Source organism: Trachymyrmex cornetzi, unplaced genomic scaffold (assembly GCF_001594075.2).
Source record: "Trachymyrmex cornetzi isolate Tcor2-1 unplaced genomic scaffold, Tcor1.1 scaffold147, whole genome shotgun sequence".
Taxonomy (NCBI): Eukaryota; Metazoa; Arthropoda; class Insecta; order Hymenoptera; family Formicidae; genus Trachymyrmex; species Trachymyrmex cornetzi.
This window is the reverse complement of record NW_017296059.1, coordinates 5,989,710-6,007,366: the sequence shown is the minus strand read 5'-3', so window position 1 is coordinate 6,007,366 and position 17,657 is coordinate 5,989,710. Positions and strand designations below refer to the sequence as shown.

The 17,657-nt window shown below is 35.2% G+C and overlaps 4 protein-coding genes across 4 annotated transcripts; 2 read left to right on the top strand and 2 right to left on the bottom strand.

The window, feature by feature from the left end:
• Positions 1-2,022, top strand: Hmgs (hydroxymethylglutaryl-CoA synthase). The gene is made up of 2 exons (XM_018502513.1): positions 1-417; positions 499-2,022. Exon 2 carries the CDS (start codon positions 564-566, stop codon positions 1,929-1,931), a length of 1,368 nt encoding a protein of 455 aa, XP_018358015.1. The 5' UTR covers positions 1-417; positions 499-563; the 3' UTR covers positions 1,932-2,022.
• Positions 2,023-3,566: 1,544 nt separating this feature from the next.
• Rab19 (RAS oncogene family member Rab19) lies at positions 3,567-7,398 on the bottom strand. The gene is made up of 5 exons (XM_018502568.1): positions 6,884-7,398; positions 6,083-6,167; positions 5,732-5,830; positions 5,476-5,633; positions 3,567-5,402 (listed from the first exon to the last, which is right to left on the bottom strand). The coding sequence occupies exons 1-5, from the start codon at positions 7,097-7,099 to the stop codon at positions 5,295-5,297; spliced, it is 666 nt and encodes a 221-aa protein (XP_018358070.1). The 5' UTR covers positions 7,100-7,398; the 3' UTR covers positions 3,567-5,294.
• Positions 7,399-7,741: 343 nt separating this feature from the next.
• Positions 7,742-10,319, bottom strand: P32 (complement C1q binding protein P32). The gene is made up of 5 exons (XM_018502566.1): positions 9,968-10,319; positions 9,240-9,390; positions 8,953-9,155; positions 8,756-8,844; positions 7,742-8,059 (listed from the first exon to the last, which is right to left on the bottom strand). Exons 1-5 carry the CDS (start codon positions 10,176-10,178, stop codon positions 7,910-7,912), a joined length of 804 nt encoding a protein of 267 aa, XP_018358068.1. The 5' UTR covers positions 10,179-10,319; the 3' UTR covers positions 7,742-7,909.
• Positions 10,320-11,160: 841 nt separating this feature from the next.
• On the top strand, positions 11,161-15,260 carry LOC108757630 (replication protein A 70). The gene is made up of 13 exons (XM_018502098.1): positions 11,161-11,406; positions 11,467-11,514; positions 11,970-12,181; positions 12,253-12,413; positions 12,516-12,606; positions 12,838-13,000; positions 13,097-13,301; positions 13,639-13,751; positions 13,825-13,991; positions 14,219-14,453; positions 14,533-14,616; positions 14,702-14,896; positions 15,075-15,260. The coding sequence occupies exons 1-13, from the start codon at positions 11,377-11,379 to the stop codon at positions 15,195-15,197; spliced, it is 1,827 nt and encodes a 608-aa protein (XP_018357600.1). The 5' UTR covers positions 11,161-11,376; the 3' UTR covers positions 15,198-15,260.
• Positions 15,261-17,657: the final 2,397 nt, after the last annotated feature.

Below are 17,657 nucleotides of genomic sequence, written 5' to 3'. Positions count from 1 at the left end.
CGCGATTTTCGCGAGAGCCTGGTCAGCTTGGTTGCGTGCGAACGTCTTCGTCAACACCGTGGAAACCACGTGAGGCGCAGAGGACGAGTTCGAGGCAGTGAGTGAGCGAACGAGCTGCCGACCGGCCGACTTAACGAAACGAAGGTGCGACGCGCTTCGAAGGCTTCGAAGCACGCAATTGAAAGCGACGACCGGGATTTTCACCGAGCCGAGCGGAGTTTCACTTCTAACCTGAATTCGGCGAAGACGAGCAAGCGGGTATACGTATACGTGTGTGTGTGTGCGTATGTTGTCTCGACTCATAACTTGTCATCATCATTATCGGTGAACGCTAAACGGAGAATTTTTACTTGAGCACGATTACTCCAGACATCGCGAAAGCACGTCGCTTGGGGCTACGCGGTTTGCTATATAGTGGTAAGTTCAATAGGGTCAGGTACTTGCGTATCACGCGAGAGAGAATAACACAGTGATTAATCAGAATCAATCAATCAACAGACTCGAGCGTGACAGGCTGTCTATATAGATCTCAAAAGAGGAGGAGCATCATATCCAAGATCAAGATGTGGCCGAAGGACGTTGGCATCCGAGCTTTAGAGGTCTATTTCCCGGCGCAGTACGTGGAGCAGAAGGAACTGGAGGTGTACGATGGCATGTCGGCGGGCAAGTACACGATCGGCCTGGGCCAGTCGCGAATGGGTTTCTGTAACGATCGTGAGGACATCAACTCTTTGTGCCTCACCGTTACCTCTCGGCTGCTGGAACGTTACGAAATCAAGCCGCAGGATATCGGCCGATTGGAGGTGGGTACCGAGACTATCATCGACAAGAGCAAGTCGGTGAAAACCGTGCTGATGCAACTGTTTGAGCCGCACGGTTGCACCGACATCGAGGGCGCGGACACCACCAACGCCTGCTACGGCGGCACCGCCGCGCTCTTCAACGCTATCGCGTGGGTCGAGAGCAGCGCCTGGGACGGCAGATTCGCCCTGGTCGTTGCAGCCGACAACGCGGTGTATTCCACGGGTAGCGCCAGGCCTACGGGTGGCGCGGGCGCGATAGCTATGCTGGTAGGTCCGGATGCACCACTCGTGTTCGACCGTGGTCTCCGAGCATCCTGCATGAGGCACGCTTACGACTTTTACAAGCCGAACATGCGCTCCGAGTATCCCACGGTGGACGGCAAGCTGTCGATCCAGTGTTACCTCAGCTCTCTGGATAACTGTTATCAGTTGTACCGTGAAAAAGTCAAGAGAAAGAGCCCCGGTGAGAACCCCGTCACTTTAACCAACTTTGACGCAATGCTCTTCCATTCACCATACTGCAAACTCGTACAGAAATCATTCGCCAGGCTGGCCTTTATCGATTTCCTAAACACGCCGGAGAATCAGATTCCCGACAATTACAAGGACGCAGTGAAATTCCACGCTGCCAAGCTCGAGGACACTTACTTCAAACAGGACATCGAGAAGATGTTCATACAGCTGAGCAAGGCGGACTTTGAGCAAAAGACTCAGCCCAGCTTGCTGATAGCGAATCAAGTTGGAAACATGTACACACCATCGGTGTACTCCGGTTTAGTGTCATTACTTATATCAAAGCCGATAAGTGAATTAGCAGGCAACAAGGTTGGTATATTTTCCTACGGCTCGGGCCTCTGCTCCAGCCTGTACTCGTTGACGATAGCGAGGGACACGCACGAAGGTTCTGGCTTGTCGAAAATCATCAGCGCTCTTTCCTACGTCAAGTCGCAATTAGAAGGACGTCACTGTGTTTCCCCGAAGGACTACACCGAAGTTCTGGCCTCAAGAGAACGAAATTGTCATGTTGTGCCATTCACTCCGCAGAGTAGTATAGTTGACATGTTTCCGGGCACATTTTACTTAACGCAGGTGGATGAACAGTACAGGAGGACTTACAAAAGAGTATGAGATCAATGTGTTAGATTTCAAGGTTTAGGATTGTTTATAGCCAATTTTATTCTACAAAGATATATATATGTAAAATAAAAGGTTTAAGGTTTTGCTTGATTATAAATTTTTGTTTACAATTATATATATAGTTATTGATAACATACTTTACTGATATTATATATATGATTATTTATCATTGAATGAAGCGTCTTCGTATTAAAAAATCAAGTCTCGATCATTTTTTTTTGTCTCGATATACGTTAATATATTGTTCCTTATCGCATTAATTATCACAAATTTATTCTTTAATATGATTTTGAAATCGTAACAATAATAATAGCAATTTATAATCATATAATTTTTTAAGAAATATAATGAACAAAGAATTTTTATATATATTATAATACATCACGCATAGCAAGTATCAAGTATAGATAAGAATCTCAGGCACTTATGTGATTTTAACAGAAAATATTTTGATAGAAAGGATATTTAGATCGAAACTATTATAGCTTCTTTGTTGATTTGTAAAATGAAACATAACTACTTTGCAACGTTTTCTCCTTACATTGTCAATTAAAAATTTTTTCAAATATGTCTACAATTCGCCGGAATTTAACTTATTATCGTTCGTAGCTTCGTATTTCCACAACAACGATTTTAGATCTGTTCGCATTGCTGGCATTTTTGCATTCAGAATCTTCACCTTTTCTTTCTTCAATATCCAAATATGTATATCTATTTTAAAATGCAAAAATTATATTTAGAATTTTAAGCCATGTGAACAGACCTACTTACATACAATGTAAAAACAGCATTATATAAAGTTATAATATTATAAAGTGCCTTACGTAAGATTGTTTTTATACAAGAATAAAAAGAAAATGTTTATACATTTATGCTAATATTACTTGTCCAATCTTTCAATATGCGATGAATAAATTAACGTACAAGCAACTAAACATTTGTGATATCTAAGATTTAATTTCAAATTAATCTTTGTGAATTTATGGTCAGTTTCAACGTCGGTAATGTATCTAAATTATGTTGTCAACTAGAATTGTCTTCTCTACCTCGCTTCATCTTGTTTAATATAGTTGTTAAATCTGCAATATTATTTTGATGCAATAAAAACGAGTGAATATTAGCTAGCATTTTGATGACCTTTTAATATTAATGCATGTATATGCTATTCATATACACTTACAGCATGCTAATTCACATTGAAATTAACAATTGTCTGAATAACTTTCGTGTACATACAATTCCACATAAACTGAATAATGATGTTGACATAAATAAATATTTATATAATTAAATTGACTTTGTCGCAAAAAACTTCCTCATTAAAAGACAATTAGTTTCTATATATTGTCTCTATAAACATATTTAAACAACTATCAAATTACAATTCATAATATAGAATGAGTTATCTTTGGAATCAATATACATTTACGCAAAGCTGAACTAATTGCTTCTTGTATCTCAAATATATCAAACGTAATACATAAACCCATGTTAACTAACAAAACCAATATACTAAACATCATGTATTTTAAAAAAAAATATATTTTTTAACTGTCTCTACATATATAGTATAATAAATATATTTTTTAACTGTCTCTACATATATAGTATAATAAATATTTTCAATTACTTCTCGTATGGTACAATTGCTCGCAAAATTAATCAAGTGTTTAAAAAATTTCATAAGTTTTTGTACAACGAAAAGGAGACAAAACATCAAGTATTCTCAACAGACTATAAGTAAAATTTATTTTATAACAAGCTTCTAAATTCTTGTGTACGCAATTTTGAAACACTTGATTAGTCTTGCGAGACAGTATTTTGTGTATTATTTCGGCGCACAATTGTAATATTTTAAGCTTTAATATAAAATTATGTTTCGTACAATATCTTTTCTTTGCATACAGTTCAGACAGTTTCATATCTAATTATATTCATTAACAACGGAATTTATTAAAAACGGATATGTACATTCTTTTGTTTTGTCTAATAAAATGTTTTATTCACTTTGATTCGCTTCGATCGAATATTGTCTTTTTCATTTATTTATGTTAAAATATATATCTAATTTTTTTCAAAAGATGCAATTATACTCTAGTAATCTAAATTCGCGAAAGAACACTTTACTTGGATATATTTTCTAAGGTTTTACGTATCTTACTATGAGGTTTTAGTATTTTATCTTATCAAAAACATAATTTGCATTCGCAACGAGTATTTCGAGAGAATACACGCAACATAAGTATCAAAAAAATATATTACGATTTATTACATAAGCAATAATAGAGATTCGTTATATCTGTTCACAAATAACAATAGCGTTTGTTTAAACGAAACGCATTCTACATACTTGCTCGCATTCCCATTGCCCTTCAACGTCGAATGCGAATCTGAATTATTATATAAATTATGTTTGAATTAGGTCCGAATTATTTAATAATTATTGAATTATTCAATTTAACAAAGATCACAAGTATTAAACGATAGTTTTTAGCGCAAAATGTACAATGAGAATGCGACTATGGATTAGTATTTACAGCTTCTAATTGGTGCTCGGCGATTGAGAAGCCAAACTTCACATTCGCCATAACAACGTTCGCACGTGCAAATAAATAAAATAAATAAAAAAAAACACATTAAGTTACCACTCGCAATTAAAATCTCCTGCAAACGTCTTGATTATACTTCACGAATATCTGTGCGTTTAGCGTACGAAAATGTGACGTTTTAAGGCACTAGATACTCTTAAGATCTCTTCAGGTTGCAATATTGGGTAAAATGTCAACATGTGTGCGCAAGTGTATATTTGTACGTTTTTGTTAAATCGCATATAAAAATATACATATGTACTCTTCCCGGAACAGCGAATTTTTGGAGTAGAAATGATCTATCTTTTACTCTAAAAATTAGATCTTTATTGCGAGATTCATGTCTCCCGAGATTAGATATAATAGCTACTGTTCCAATCCGCGCGAATAGAAAAGTAATATCTTGAATTTGGCACCTGAATATCTTTCTGTTGTATGGATAGAATTACGCTGGTCGTGTGTAGTCTACTTTGTATCGGTCTACAATAAGATAAAGGGCAGTGAAATTTTTGTAAAAAGATGATAAGATTCATACGATGTTTTAAAGAAATTCTTCGATATTCTTATAATTATATTCTATATAATTAGTATGCTGAGGCATACTAATTTCTAATTTTTCAATTATTATTTCAAAAATAGTAACATTAAAATTTATGATGCAGACGAAATCGTGCGATATCACAATCGTTGACTGCCTTTTATCTTATCACTGGACACTCAGCTCATGAAAATTTCATCCAGTGCATCGAACGATATGTCAAAGAATTTAGAATATTTTATAAGAACAACCCGAACAAGAAGATAGATTTCGACCGACACCGAGCTTCACCACTTCTTCCTCACTCGCGCTAATCTGGCGATTATCGTGTCGTCTCTAAAAATAAATAATGCGTTTATTTTTTAAAATTATTTAAGTATTTTATGCGCGATATAAAAAATGAGTTTACCTTAAGTTCCGATGCCAGATAAAAAAAGATGGAATCTATATTTGTATTATCTTTGGCTGAGGTTTCCACTACGTGCAAAACTTCTGGCAAGTATTGGCATAAGGCTTCAGCCTCTATTTTTTTCACCTCGCGTAAATCCTCCAAATCGCATTTATTACCTGCAAAGCAAAAAATGCATGTAAATTAAGGCATTATGCAATGCAACATCATTGCAGCATGATAATTATTATAATGTATGCACATAAAATGACCATACCAACTAATACCAGTAACACATGTGATGATGAATACCTCCGGACTTCTTCCACCCAACGTTGTAAACTTAAAAACGTCGATCGCTTCGTGATATCGTAAACTAAAATAATCAAGTATTTATCAATTACTTATTAGAATAATGTCATAGTAATATAATTTTTCAGATAATAGAAATCATACAACGAAAAACAATTCTATTGCCCTGACAGAAAACTACAGTATAATTCCCATTAATTTTTTTATTAAATTAATTTTTAAATTATTCTTTAAATTAATAGTACAATATATGTTAATAAAAAACAATTTATTGCATACTAATGTGAAATATAAGGATTCACAATTAGTTACATACCTACGATTACTCCATTTGCAGATCTATAGTAACTCTGAGTTATTGTTCGAAATCTTTCCTGTCCTGCGGTATCCCATATTTGTAACTGTCAATAACAGAATAAGAACTCCAGTAATTATTATGATTTAAGTATTAATAATCACTATCTGTATTAATAATTACAATCTACGAATTCAAATAGATTACATTATTTTTTTAGATTGTATAAAAACTTATCAGATTTTGCTTCAAGGATTTCAATAAGATATTTAATGTAGAAATTTGTAATTTAAGCATACAGTCGAGTTCCGTTAGAAGAAAGCTCAATCTCAAATTAAACTATATAATCCAGACACAAACGACACAGCAATCTGTTTATAAAAGTCTTATTTATATAATTTCTTATTAATTACAAATTTTTTTCTATCTTTTAACTCTACTCTTTTTCATGTTTCCTCTCCTTTTTCTATTGAAATCGGAGTCATGATGTACACTTATTGTTAGTCTATTCGTTTTATCAGGTCTGTTTTTTTATAGCTGAACTATATAGTATATACTTAAAGTAAAATAGATATATGTTTGAAATTTGGCAAGAGAAACAAAGAAAATTCTAGTTCAGTCCAGTGCAACAATAAAAAACAAACTTAGTAAACAACCTAGCAATAAAAAAAAAACATAAACACAGAGTATTGCGGAGTACTGATAATCACAGATTTCAGAGAAGAAATTCTATAGAAGTTTGTCTTGATAACGCAATCTGAATCGGAGCATATAGGTTAAGCTTCAAGCTCGACGCGAATGCATGTCTGGAATGCGGCGCACCTTCACCCTCTTGCCGTCTATGAGTACAGTCTTCATGGTGAAATCGACGCCGATGGTGTTGCCGTGGCGCTCAACAAATGTTCCGGACCTGAAGCGCTGCACCACGCAAGTCTTGCCCGTGCCGCAGTCGCCGATTAGGACGATTTTGAACAGGTAGTCGAAGCTCTCGTCATCGCTCGTGTTCATCATGAGGTTGTCGGGGTTGCGGCACGACATTCTCAGGACGAGGACTCACGCGAAGGCGAGGGCGACGACGACGGTCGCAAGGACTTTGCGCTTGGCGGACAACTACCTACGCCATCGCCGTGTCCACGAGCCTCCCCCAAGTCTCTTCATCCAATTGCGTCCATTTTGGTCCATCTTACCATCCCGCTGCCTGCGATCCGTATCGGTGACGAATCGCGGAACTGCTGCTGACCCCCTCTTCCTTTCTGTCTTCCTGCTTTTCTTTTCAGTTCCTTTCCTTCGCGTGATTGCGTTTATCTACATGAATCTTCTTTTCTTATTGTTGGACATATCTTATTTGAGATTTGAGACAAAGCGTGATTTGAGAACAAGCGAAAATAAATGTATGAAAAATATTGAATTTAAAAAAAAAGAAGAAACGAGAATATAACAAGTCATGTTGTAAGAATTAAAATATTTAAGATAAAAAAGTAATACAAATTAATTTATTCTGCACAGCACATTAGAATAAGTAGAGATAAAGGGAAGTAAAAAATACAAGAAATCACCTTAATGACTATAAAGTCTGGTAAAATATCTAGGAGATAAAAATTCTAGTTTTAATTTAATACAGTTATTATTTAGTTTATTCATAACAGGGAACATTTTCTTTTTACATAATAAAACAAAAATCAAATTGTCATTGTGTTGATTCTAACATACTCCATTTTGTTTGAATGTTTTTTTGGAAATTAATCAGTAAAGATACGCGTCAGCACATAATTTTATTAACAATTCTTACGAACTACATTGTTATGAGAATCGCAAATTATCTTAGTATCTTAATACTAATTCCTAGAATTACTTTCCAGATGTGAACTTTGATAAGCCCTCCAATAGACTGACGTAGGCTGTGTGCTCATAGCACGTGCTCAAATCAATCAGTTTTTCTGCAAATTCGTTTGAGATACCTTTCTCTTCGAGGTAGTTCATCAGTAGATCGTACAGATACTGTAAAATAAAGAAATATTTAATTTAAGCTGATTTATCTAATATGTAATAAAAAAAAAGAAACAGTCTAATTTATGTAGAATGTACTTTATTATCTTAGTTACCGAAGTATTCAGATCTGGAGAAAAGAGAATTAAGAAAACATATCAACGAAAGAGAGAGAGAGAGAGAGAGAGAGAGAGAGAGAGAGAGAGAGAGAGAGAGAGAGAGAGAGAGAGAGATTTTTGAGAGAGAGAGAGAGAGAGAGAGAGAGAGAGAGAGAGAGACTTAGAATAAAACATGTCACATTCTTATTTTGATGAACACATGACAAGAGATCATGAGTTAATTTTATAAGAACGTTAATGATTTTCCAAAGATCAATAATCAAAACAGCCTTGATACAAGTTGCTTTGTACTCAACACTTTGGAGATATATTTAACCTTTATGCATCAAATTGATATGTATTATAACTTCTTTAATTTTTTACTCAAAACTTTGAAGTATATATTAAAGCAATAGTCTACAAAGCAGAGAGATAAATTTAAAATCGAAATATTTTCATTTTGGGCTTTTAAGTCTTTAATATTTATACTATATGTCAAAATAACTATAATATATTTAATTATTTAGTTGTATTAATTTTTACATAAAATAATAATTAGAGATATAGAGACAGGATAATAATTCCTTGTTTCTTCGGAAATCATACTTACCCCATCAATGATTTCACCAGCCACAGAGTACACCCTTTCATTGTGGTTGCCTTCATACAGTGTGATTTCATCAATGCCAAATATGTCATCTACAAACAAATTAATAATACATGAAAATAATACATGAAAATTAAAATTTAAAAAATGAATAATATAAACAATCTAACAAATCGCTTACTTATTACAAATGTACTTACTGTAATTATCATCAGCACCTGATGCACCAACTTGGTTGTTGAAAGAACATGAAAAACCTAGAGTCTGATTACCTCTCACTATATCTACTGAAAAGTTTGGCTTGCTCTTCATTTCGCCAATGTCCACATTGTTGCCACTAGGATTCATTTCTGTTTCAGAATCTGCATCTACTGTATGGTTCACATTAAATGAAATATGGATACTGGAAAAGAATATTGTAAGTCAGGTACACACATAATAAATCAACACTTTAAATCCATATATCAATATAACAAAATTTTCTTACGTATCAGTGCCGTCTTTCTTTTCAAGACTGACTTCGGCGCCATTAAGGGATACTGAAAAGCCATCTAATGTCGTTGGTATCATCTTCAATTTTTGTGCCTTCTTTTCAGCTACTATCTCCTCAGCCAGAAATTCCACTAATTCCTTCTCCGCTAATAAAAAAAAAACATAATTAATAAAATAAACAAGCAGAATTATATAAAATTACAAAACAAAAAATCTTGCTTGTTGGTATAATTTTAGATTGTCATACTTAAGAAAAATCAAATTGTACAGTGCACAAAGCAAAATTAAATAGAATTTTAAAAAGGATATAAGAAATCTGTGTACTCGGAGAGAACTAATTAATATCTACAAATTATAAGACTTCAAATCTGTTCTTTATAGCACTGTATATCATTATTCTTTGCAGTTAAACTATACGTTAGATTAGAGAAAAAGGAAGGAGATAAAAAGTATGAAATTTACCTACAAAGCATATCTAACAAATTTTTCAATTGCATCAGCCTACAGTCATCAGACTTAAAAAAAACTTAAAAAATTGCTATTTAATAGAAGAGAAAAAAAAGAGGATGTTTCAAGTCACAACTAGAGCTTAAAACATTTCCGTTTCCAAGTTGAACATTTCTTTCATAAACATGGAAACCAACAAAAGCGCATGCGAGTCATGGAGACGACCAACGCATAGTTTACTCGACACAATCCCATCGTCGACGGGTCGATACACACCTTTGGTGTGCGACGTGCTGTAACATCTTTGAGCGCGGAGATCGTGCAGTTCAGGCGTGGAAATGAGAGGCGTGATCTCGGCGATCTGCCGGCGACCACAGGCGTTCCACAGAGCCCTAGCGGGTTGGCCGCTGCTGTTACTGCCGCACGAGGACGACAGCATGCCACGGAGTGCCGTGGCGCGAAACGCGCTCCTTACGATGCCGTTCATGTTGGAGGGAAGTTGACGGAAGAAAACTACGCGATACAACGTGATGAATACAGAATACGGCAAGTACGGCGTCCGACGGTCCGACACGAGGGAAATGATTGCGTCACGACGATGTCTTGTGCCGGGTTTCCGGTGCGCAGACGAAGAGCAGCAGAGAGTGCAGAGACAGTTTCCGGCGACGCACGTGTTTATATTAAGGTGTTATTACATAGGAGCGTCAATGGGCGCATTCAGCGGACTAAATAGTTGAGTGAGTGCTCGCTGTTATTGGTGTATTCTTTTAGCTCATCCAATCAGAATTTTAGATTTAGAAGAATACACCAATAACAGTGAGCGCTCACTCAACTGTGATAGCGTTTTCGGCCCGACCGGGTTTGCACCAACCTGGGTTGGATTAATGGCGTTTTGCGCTCTCCTATTGGTAGAGCGTGTGACATCAACTAATAGGAAAGATTAATCCAACCCAGGTTGGTGCAAACCCGATCGGGCCGAAAACGCTATAAGAAATTGACCAATCACTGTCGATTACTCTTCTCACATTCGACTGTGATTGGTCAATTTCTTACTCTTCTTACTCCGTGTATTGTAGACGGGCCTTAATGCTACGGGAGGATCCCGTTTGCCTACAGTTCTGATTGTACACACCACTCATATCAACTGGTGCCTAGTAATTTTTCACTGTTTTGCCAATGAGATTATTTTATTTTTAAATTGGCCAATCAGCGATATATGTGTGCAATATGCGATGTGTGCAATCGGAGCCCTCCCTTTCGAAGCGTTTGTAGCGCCAAGTGGACCGCACCAACAGTGAATTTTCTCATCGCGGTACTTTGTTAATCTAGTGACTTTACTGTATGGACATAATTCCCACGACTCGCATCATTGAACGCAGCCAAAAGGTGCGTTCCGTTTCTCGCATGATACGCATAATGCGTCGTTTATCCTTGTTGCTCACCAAATGTTAAACAAGGACAATGGATGCATCATGCGCATCATGCGCGATACGGAACGCACCTTACGTCATCTATTCGGCGGGAAACAGTAGAACAACGGACTAGAACGTGCTAGAACGTAGCGAAGAGAGGTAAGCGGTATTGTGCGTGATCGTCAAGATTTGGAACTTTTTTGCGAAAGCTCTCTGTTTCGATAAGAAATTGATAGACTCTTACGGCCGTGCTGATAATAATAAACCGCAATCATGTACAATTTAACGGAAGGAGCATTGGAGGTAAGTCTTTCGAAGTTTCTATATATTGCGCTGTTTAACATTAAGACTTTATTGTTTCAGAAAATCATGCGAGGCATAGATGTTCATAACCCAGTTCTTCAAGTATTGGTGAGTGCGGAAATAATTTGACAGAATCTGATCAATTATATCTTTGCGAATCGAAATTGTTTATTTTGAAAACATGACCTTTATGGCTAGCAACATCCAGGTTAGGGAAGTGACGCTGCTCCTGTTGCTTTTATTTGGATTATAGATTGAAAAATATAAAGTTTGTCATACTTTGATGTGACGTGTGTCATGAGTCTGTTATGTTAAACTCATTTTTATTGTCAAAAATTAACTTTTATTATATGTGACGGGTCATTTGTATTCTGGGTTAATTTTCGTTGTTTAAAAAAAAATTAATTCTATACATATATTTCGAAGAAAAGAAATGTATAGGATATGATTGACCAAGTCGTATGTACAAAAGGTTAAGCTCTTTCGCAGTACCTTTATAGCAAGGATTCTGTCTTGTAGCTTTTTAGGAAATAGAGTTTTAAATAATGTGCGTAATTTTGCAGAGTTACAAGAAACTGCCAAGAAATGCAAATAAAGATGGTTCTGGTAATGATCGATTCAGATTGCTGATATCTGATGGACAGAAGTTAAACTCATTCACGATGTTGGCCACTCAATTGAACGATCTGATCACAGAGAATATTTTGAATGATTATGCGATCTGCAAAATAACTAAGTATCACATGAGTTCAGTGAACAACAATGGCAAAGACAAGTACTATTTTATCTTCTTATTTATGCATTTAAGTATATAAATAATTCAAGCATCAAATTTTATTCTATTAGACGCGTTATGTTGATATTGGATATGGAAGTATTGGTTTCTGGCGATCAAGTTGGAAACAAAATAGGTAATCCGACTAATATAGAAATGAAGCCAGAGCTTGAATCTACGTCTACGTCTACGTCTACGTCTACATCTAAGGCCACAACTGCACATTACCAAAGTAAGTATATTGTTGATGTGTGTCAACTGTATTTAGAATAAATTATCAATTAATTTGGAATGGTGATACTTTGGTATGTAACAAAATTTTTGTTATTTATAGATGGTTCAACCAGAAATGGTACTTCAAACAATCAAGCCTCTTCTGACATATACACTACGCCAATCGCAGCATTAAGCCCTTACCAAAACAAGTGAGAGAGAGAGAGAGAGAGTTCTATGTAAACTATGGATCTGTTTTTTATTCTTGCATTCAACTCTACATTAAAACTTTCTTTCCTTAGCCAAACATTAAATATTACTTATTTGAAATTTTATGCTAATTCAAGTATAGAAAACAGACGTATTTCCAGATGTCAAAATATACTTTATACATATGTGATGTTGAAGAAAAAAGAATAATGATAATATGTGTTTATATATAGATGGGTGATTAAGGTTCGTGTGACCAATAAATCTCCAATCAAAACATGGAGCAACTCCCGTGGAGAAGGTAAGCTTTTCTCCATGGATCTGATTGATGAAAGTGGCGAAATTCGATGCACTGCATTTAGAGATCAATGTGATAAGTTCTACGACATGATAGAGGTATATTTTTTTTGCACTAAAATCTAAAATTAGCAATGGTATACACATTTTTTTTCTACAATGGATCAAAAACTATTTGTCGTTCTGTTTATGTAGACTGGAAATGTATATTATATCTCACGGTGCACACTGAAGGCGGCGAACAAACAATTTTGCACATTGAAAAATGATTATGAGATGACTTTGACTAACGATACGGAGATCATACCTTGCCACGAAAACAGCGATGACATTCCAACATTACAGTTTGACTTCTGTCCCATAAGTCAAATAGAAAACAAAGAGAAAAATGACCTATTAGGTAATGTAATATTCTTATAACAATTAATGTTTTATTAAATCTTAAACATTAGTTTCATTAATGAAATAATTTTTTCATCATTATATTTATCCTTAATAATTTTCTGAGGCTAACATATACATATATATCAATTGTTAACGTTTGTATTACTTTGCATTTTGCTATTCGTTTTTATCTTATTTCTAAAATTATTTAAGTATCAATTAATAATTGCTTTGTATTAAAGTTTTACTATATAGTTTTACAATAATAAATCATCTTAAATTTTATATGAGAAAAACATAAGATTTATACGTAATTTTTGAGAATTATTTAATAATACGTTCACGCATAATAGATGTCTTGGGTGTCGTTACAACTTTCAACGATATACAACAAATTGTACAGCGAACTACTGGCCGAGAACTCTTAAAGAGAGACGTTAATATCGTCGATGACAGTGGTACGATGGTGAGTAATTTATTGACATGCCAGATTTTCAAATTTTGCTGTTTTGGGCAGGAATAAATAAATTTTCTGTTAGGTGTGCGTTACATTATGGGGTAAGCAGGCCGAAGACTTTGATGGTTCGAATAATCCAATCATAGCCATTAAGGGAGCGCGCGTGGGTGAATTTAATGGTGGAAAGAACTTGTCTCTTTTACATTCCTCTGTATTTGAAAAGGATCCTGATCTTCCCGAAGCACACAGGTATATTCAAACTGGCTCTTAATTAAGATATATAATTATAAGATAAATACTTTTAACTTTTTAATTACAACTAAAATTTATTCGTACTAGAGATAAATGGCCTTATTTTTTATCTGTATGTAATTTTTAATGTTAATTTTTTTTTTATTAATTTATGCTTGGAGATATATAGTTACATAAAGTTAGTAACATACCATTTATATAATGTATTACAATGTATATTTCAGATTGCGCGGATGGTACACTGCAGTCGGCCATTCGGAGAACATAAAATCATTATCTAAAGCAGGCGGAGGTGGTGATTTCAACGCGCCATTATACACTTTCGAAGAGGCGACTGAAGCTCGATTAGGAGAGAAAATGAATCTTGCAGATTCGTTTACGGTGGTGGCGACTATTAATATGATCCGCGTGGAAAATGCTATTTATAAGGCGTGTCCCGTAGAAAGTTGTAAGAAAAAGGTAAATAATGTACGATATATTTACGGGAAAAAAATTTTGTCATATTTCCAAGCTTCAATGTGAATTAATGAAATTTCAGTTGATCGATCAATCTACTGGAGTCTTTAGATGCGAGAAATGTAACAAGGACTACCCAAATTTTATTTATCGCTTACTGGCAAGTGTATGTATTATCTTTGCATCCTTTTTATTCGTTATATTTGAAAGTATTTTCTGACATCTGTTTGATTTATTATAATAATTTTCAGATGAATATAGTGGATGCAACAGGCAGTCGCTGGATAACTGCCTTTAGTGAAGATGCCGAGAAGATATTGGGAATGTCGGCACAAGAGTTGGGAGAATTGAAGGAGAACGATAATGATGCCTTTTTGCAAAAATTCGGCGAGGCAAGCTTCAAGAAGTTCATATTCACTTTGAGGGCGAAATCCGAAGTTTTCCAGGTAATTAATATAATTTATTATTAATAAGATTCCTTTTGCAGTTTTTTCTGCTAATTTTCACAATAATTGTCCATTCTTTTATCATTGTATAAATCGTATTCTAAGTTAATCTTATTTTTAATGCTATTTCATATTATTTTTTAATACTATTTTTTCTAATAATTTCAATGTTTCTCAGGATGAAATGAGAATAAAACATGTATGTTCGTCAGTCGCACCTGTAAATTACAAGACTTACCTGACACATCTAACAGACAGAGTCTCCAAGCTGGTGCACATTGAGAAATTGAATTCCAATTAGATTTCATTAGATACGTTTCATTAAAGTGAAATTTTTGTTTAAAACCTATAAATTTATGTGTTTAATTTAAGTATTGTGATCTATATTTTCTATATTTTCTGCTAGTATTCGGCGAAATGCGATTATTCTTTATTGTAAAAGAAGAAAAGCAAATGTATTATGTAAGATTAACGCCTCTATGTTAAGTATGTTAATCGTTCTACAAGAATATTTATAATTTTTCTTTATATTATGATTGCTACATAATAACACATTTGTTTGTGCCAGTAGATTTATAAAATAAATATTTCTAATTTACGCATTGAAACGCTTGCGTTTTTATTATTTATTATAAATAAGTTAAATCTAATGTAAGTGATATGACTGGAAAATAATAAATTAATAATATTTCATTATTGTCGTTGCCTCATTTTCCTTTTTAGGTCCTAAGATTCTTGCAAAATCTCTTCGGAATAATTCCGTTACTGTTACGTAATAGCAATGTAATATTTACTTAGATTATATTAGATATCAGATGCATAAAATGTGTTTCTGTGAATGCACGTACCTTCTAATAGATTCAAGTATGATAAGATCGTTACCGGAAAGCGGATTCTTATCAGAAGACGACTTGTCACGCTGTAAAAATTCTTCGATAACGTGATTGTGAATTTCTTATCAAAGTTCTTATCTGGATCGTCGATAGTTCTTTTCTCATTTTTTTGGTTTAGACAAGACGATGAATCCCGCGAAAGATCGAGCGAAGGAATCGAGTCGGGACGACGTATTTAATACTTAAATGGTTTATTATTTGCCAAGAAGTAAAATACACAGGCATTTGTTATAATGATACTGCCGAGGAGTAAAACTTTTTTTTCCTTTTTTAATACGACGGTATCGTAAATAACATCTAGCGACATTATAATCGGTACTAAAAAGAGAGAAGCTGGTCTCGTGTCCCGTCTTTTTCCCTGCTTACATCAGTAACTTTACAATTTACAAATGCGTTTCCCATGCGCCGCGATCCTCATTCTCGTCCTCGTCAGTCTTACATTCGTCGTCGTTCTACTGTATGTACGAATAGCACGAATGCCTCGAAGATAGCCCTCCATTACACCTTGCACGTTTGCACGGTGGTCCCAAGTACATTTGTCTCTCGCACTCGTACAAGTACACGAGGAGGTGGCTCGCATCTCCACGCACATTTCCGAAGCGGGAATCAATCGATGGAACGAGTCCTGACGGCTCGATCGCGAAATCAGTACTTCGAATCAGTTATCATTTCATGAAGTTTACGAGATCAAAGATTGAAGATCAAAGATCGAAGAGGAGAAAGTGCTACAAATTTTTCTTTTTTTTTCCAGATACTTCAAAGTATCATCGAGACTTTGAAGTAATAACTAAGAAAGAAAAAATATTGTTTAGTTAATATAAGAGTATATTATTGAAACGTGCAGATTCTGGCTCCGATCGGATGTAAAAGTTGGATTCGATCTCGTGCCACAGCATCAATTCCCAAAAATTTTACGCCTGTAGTCGCAAATGAGGCCGCATATCACATTGCCGGCAGTTCCGCTGAAGCTCTTTCGATCTCCTTTAATGTTATTAACTGTCGATGCGGTTAGTTATGTCAAGGTACGTAATTGTCGCTTAGGAGATATGGAATTGTTTCCGTATTCGTATACAGAGTGCCTCCGGATCTGTCGACCGTCTCTCCGGCTGAAGGTCTCGTTCTAATTTCAGATAATCATCCGCGTTATTATTGACTCGTCAATTTTTACCTGACGTGTCTCGAAACGAACGAATATCCTGGATATTCCGAAGCGAAAACGACTAATAAATCGATGAGTTATTTAAGACTCAATCCTGAAATGAACTTGATCCAAAATGATTAAATACTAATTCTAGGACTAATTCTGGTGCAAAATAAATTCTTTCATCTTATCCTTGAAACCAAATTTACCGAGAAATTTTCATTGAAATGAAATAATTTCAAATATTAAGAATTGCTTCAAGCGCAAGATTGTATTCAAAGCAAACGTTTTCACTTCTTCAGCCTGATACTGTGGCTAAGCACTTTCGACAGCCCCAGGACACTCTGCGCTTTTACAAAGAGCATGATTTTTATCTTATATTCCGGGTTTCCTCCATTGCTCACACGCTCTTCATCCCTCACATCGTTACTCTCATTCGCGTAAGATCTCTCTTTCGCTCTCTTTCTCTCTCTCTCTCTCTCTCTCACTCACTCTCACTCTCACAACGCACATACGCACTCTTTTACATTTTTTACCTTATCCTTTTCACTCCGTTAGTTTTATTTTTCTTTAATCGTCGCATCCTTAGTAATCTATCTACCTAATTGCCTGTAATCTATAATACATTATTTGTGTGTACGTTTGTGTGAGTAGGTGTTTAAAATGTATCACATAGACCTGCAGATTCGATATGACTTAATCGTCGGGATAAAGGGAGGGGGGAGGG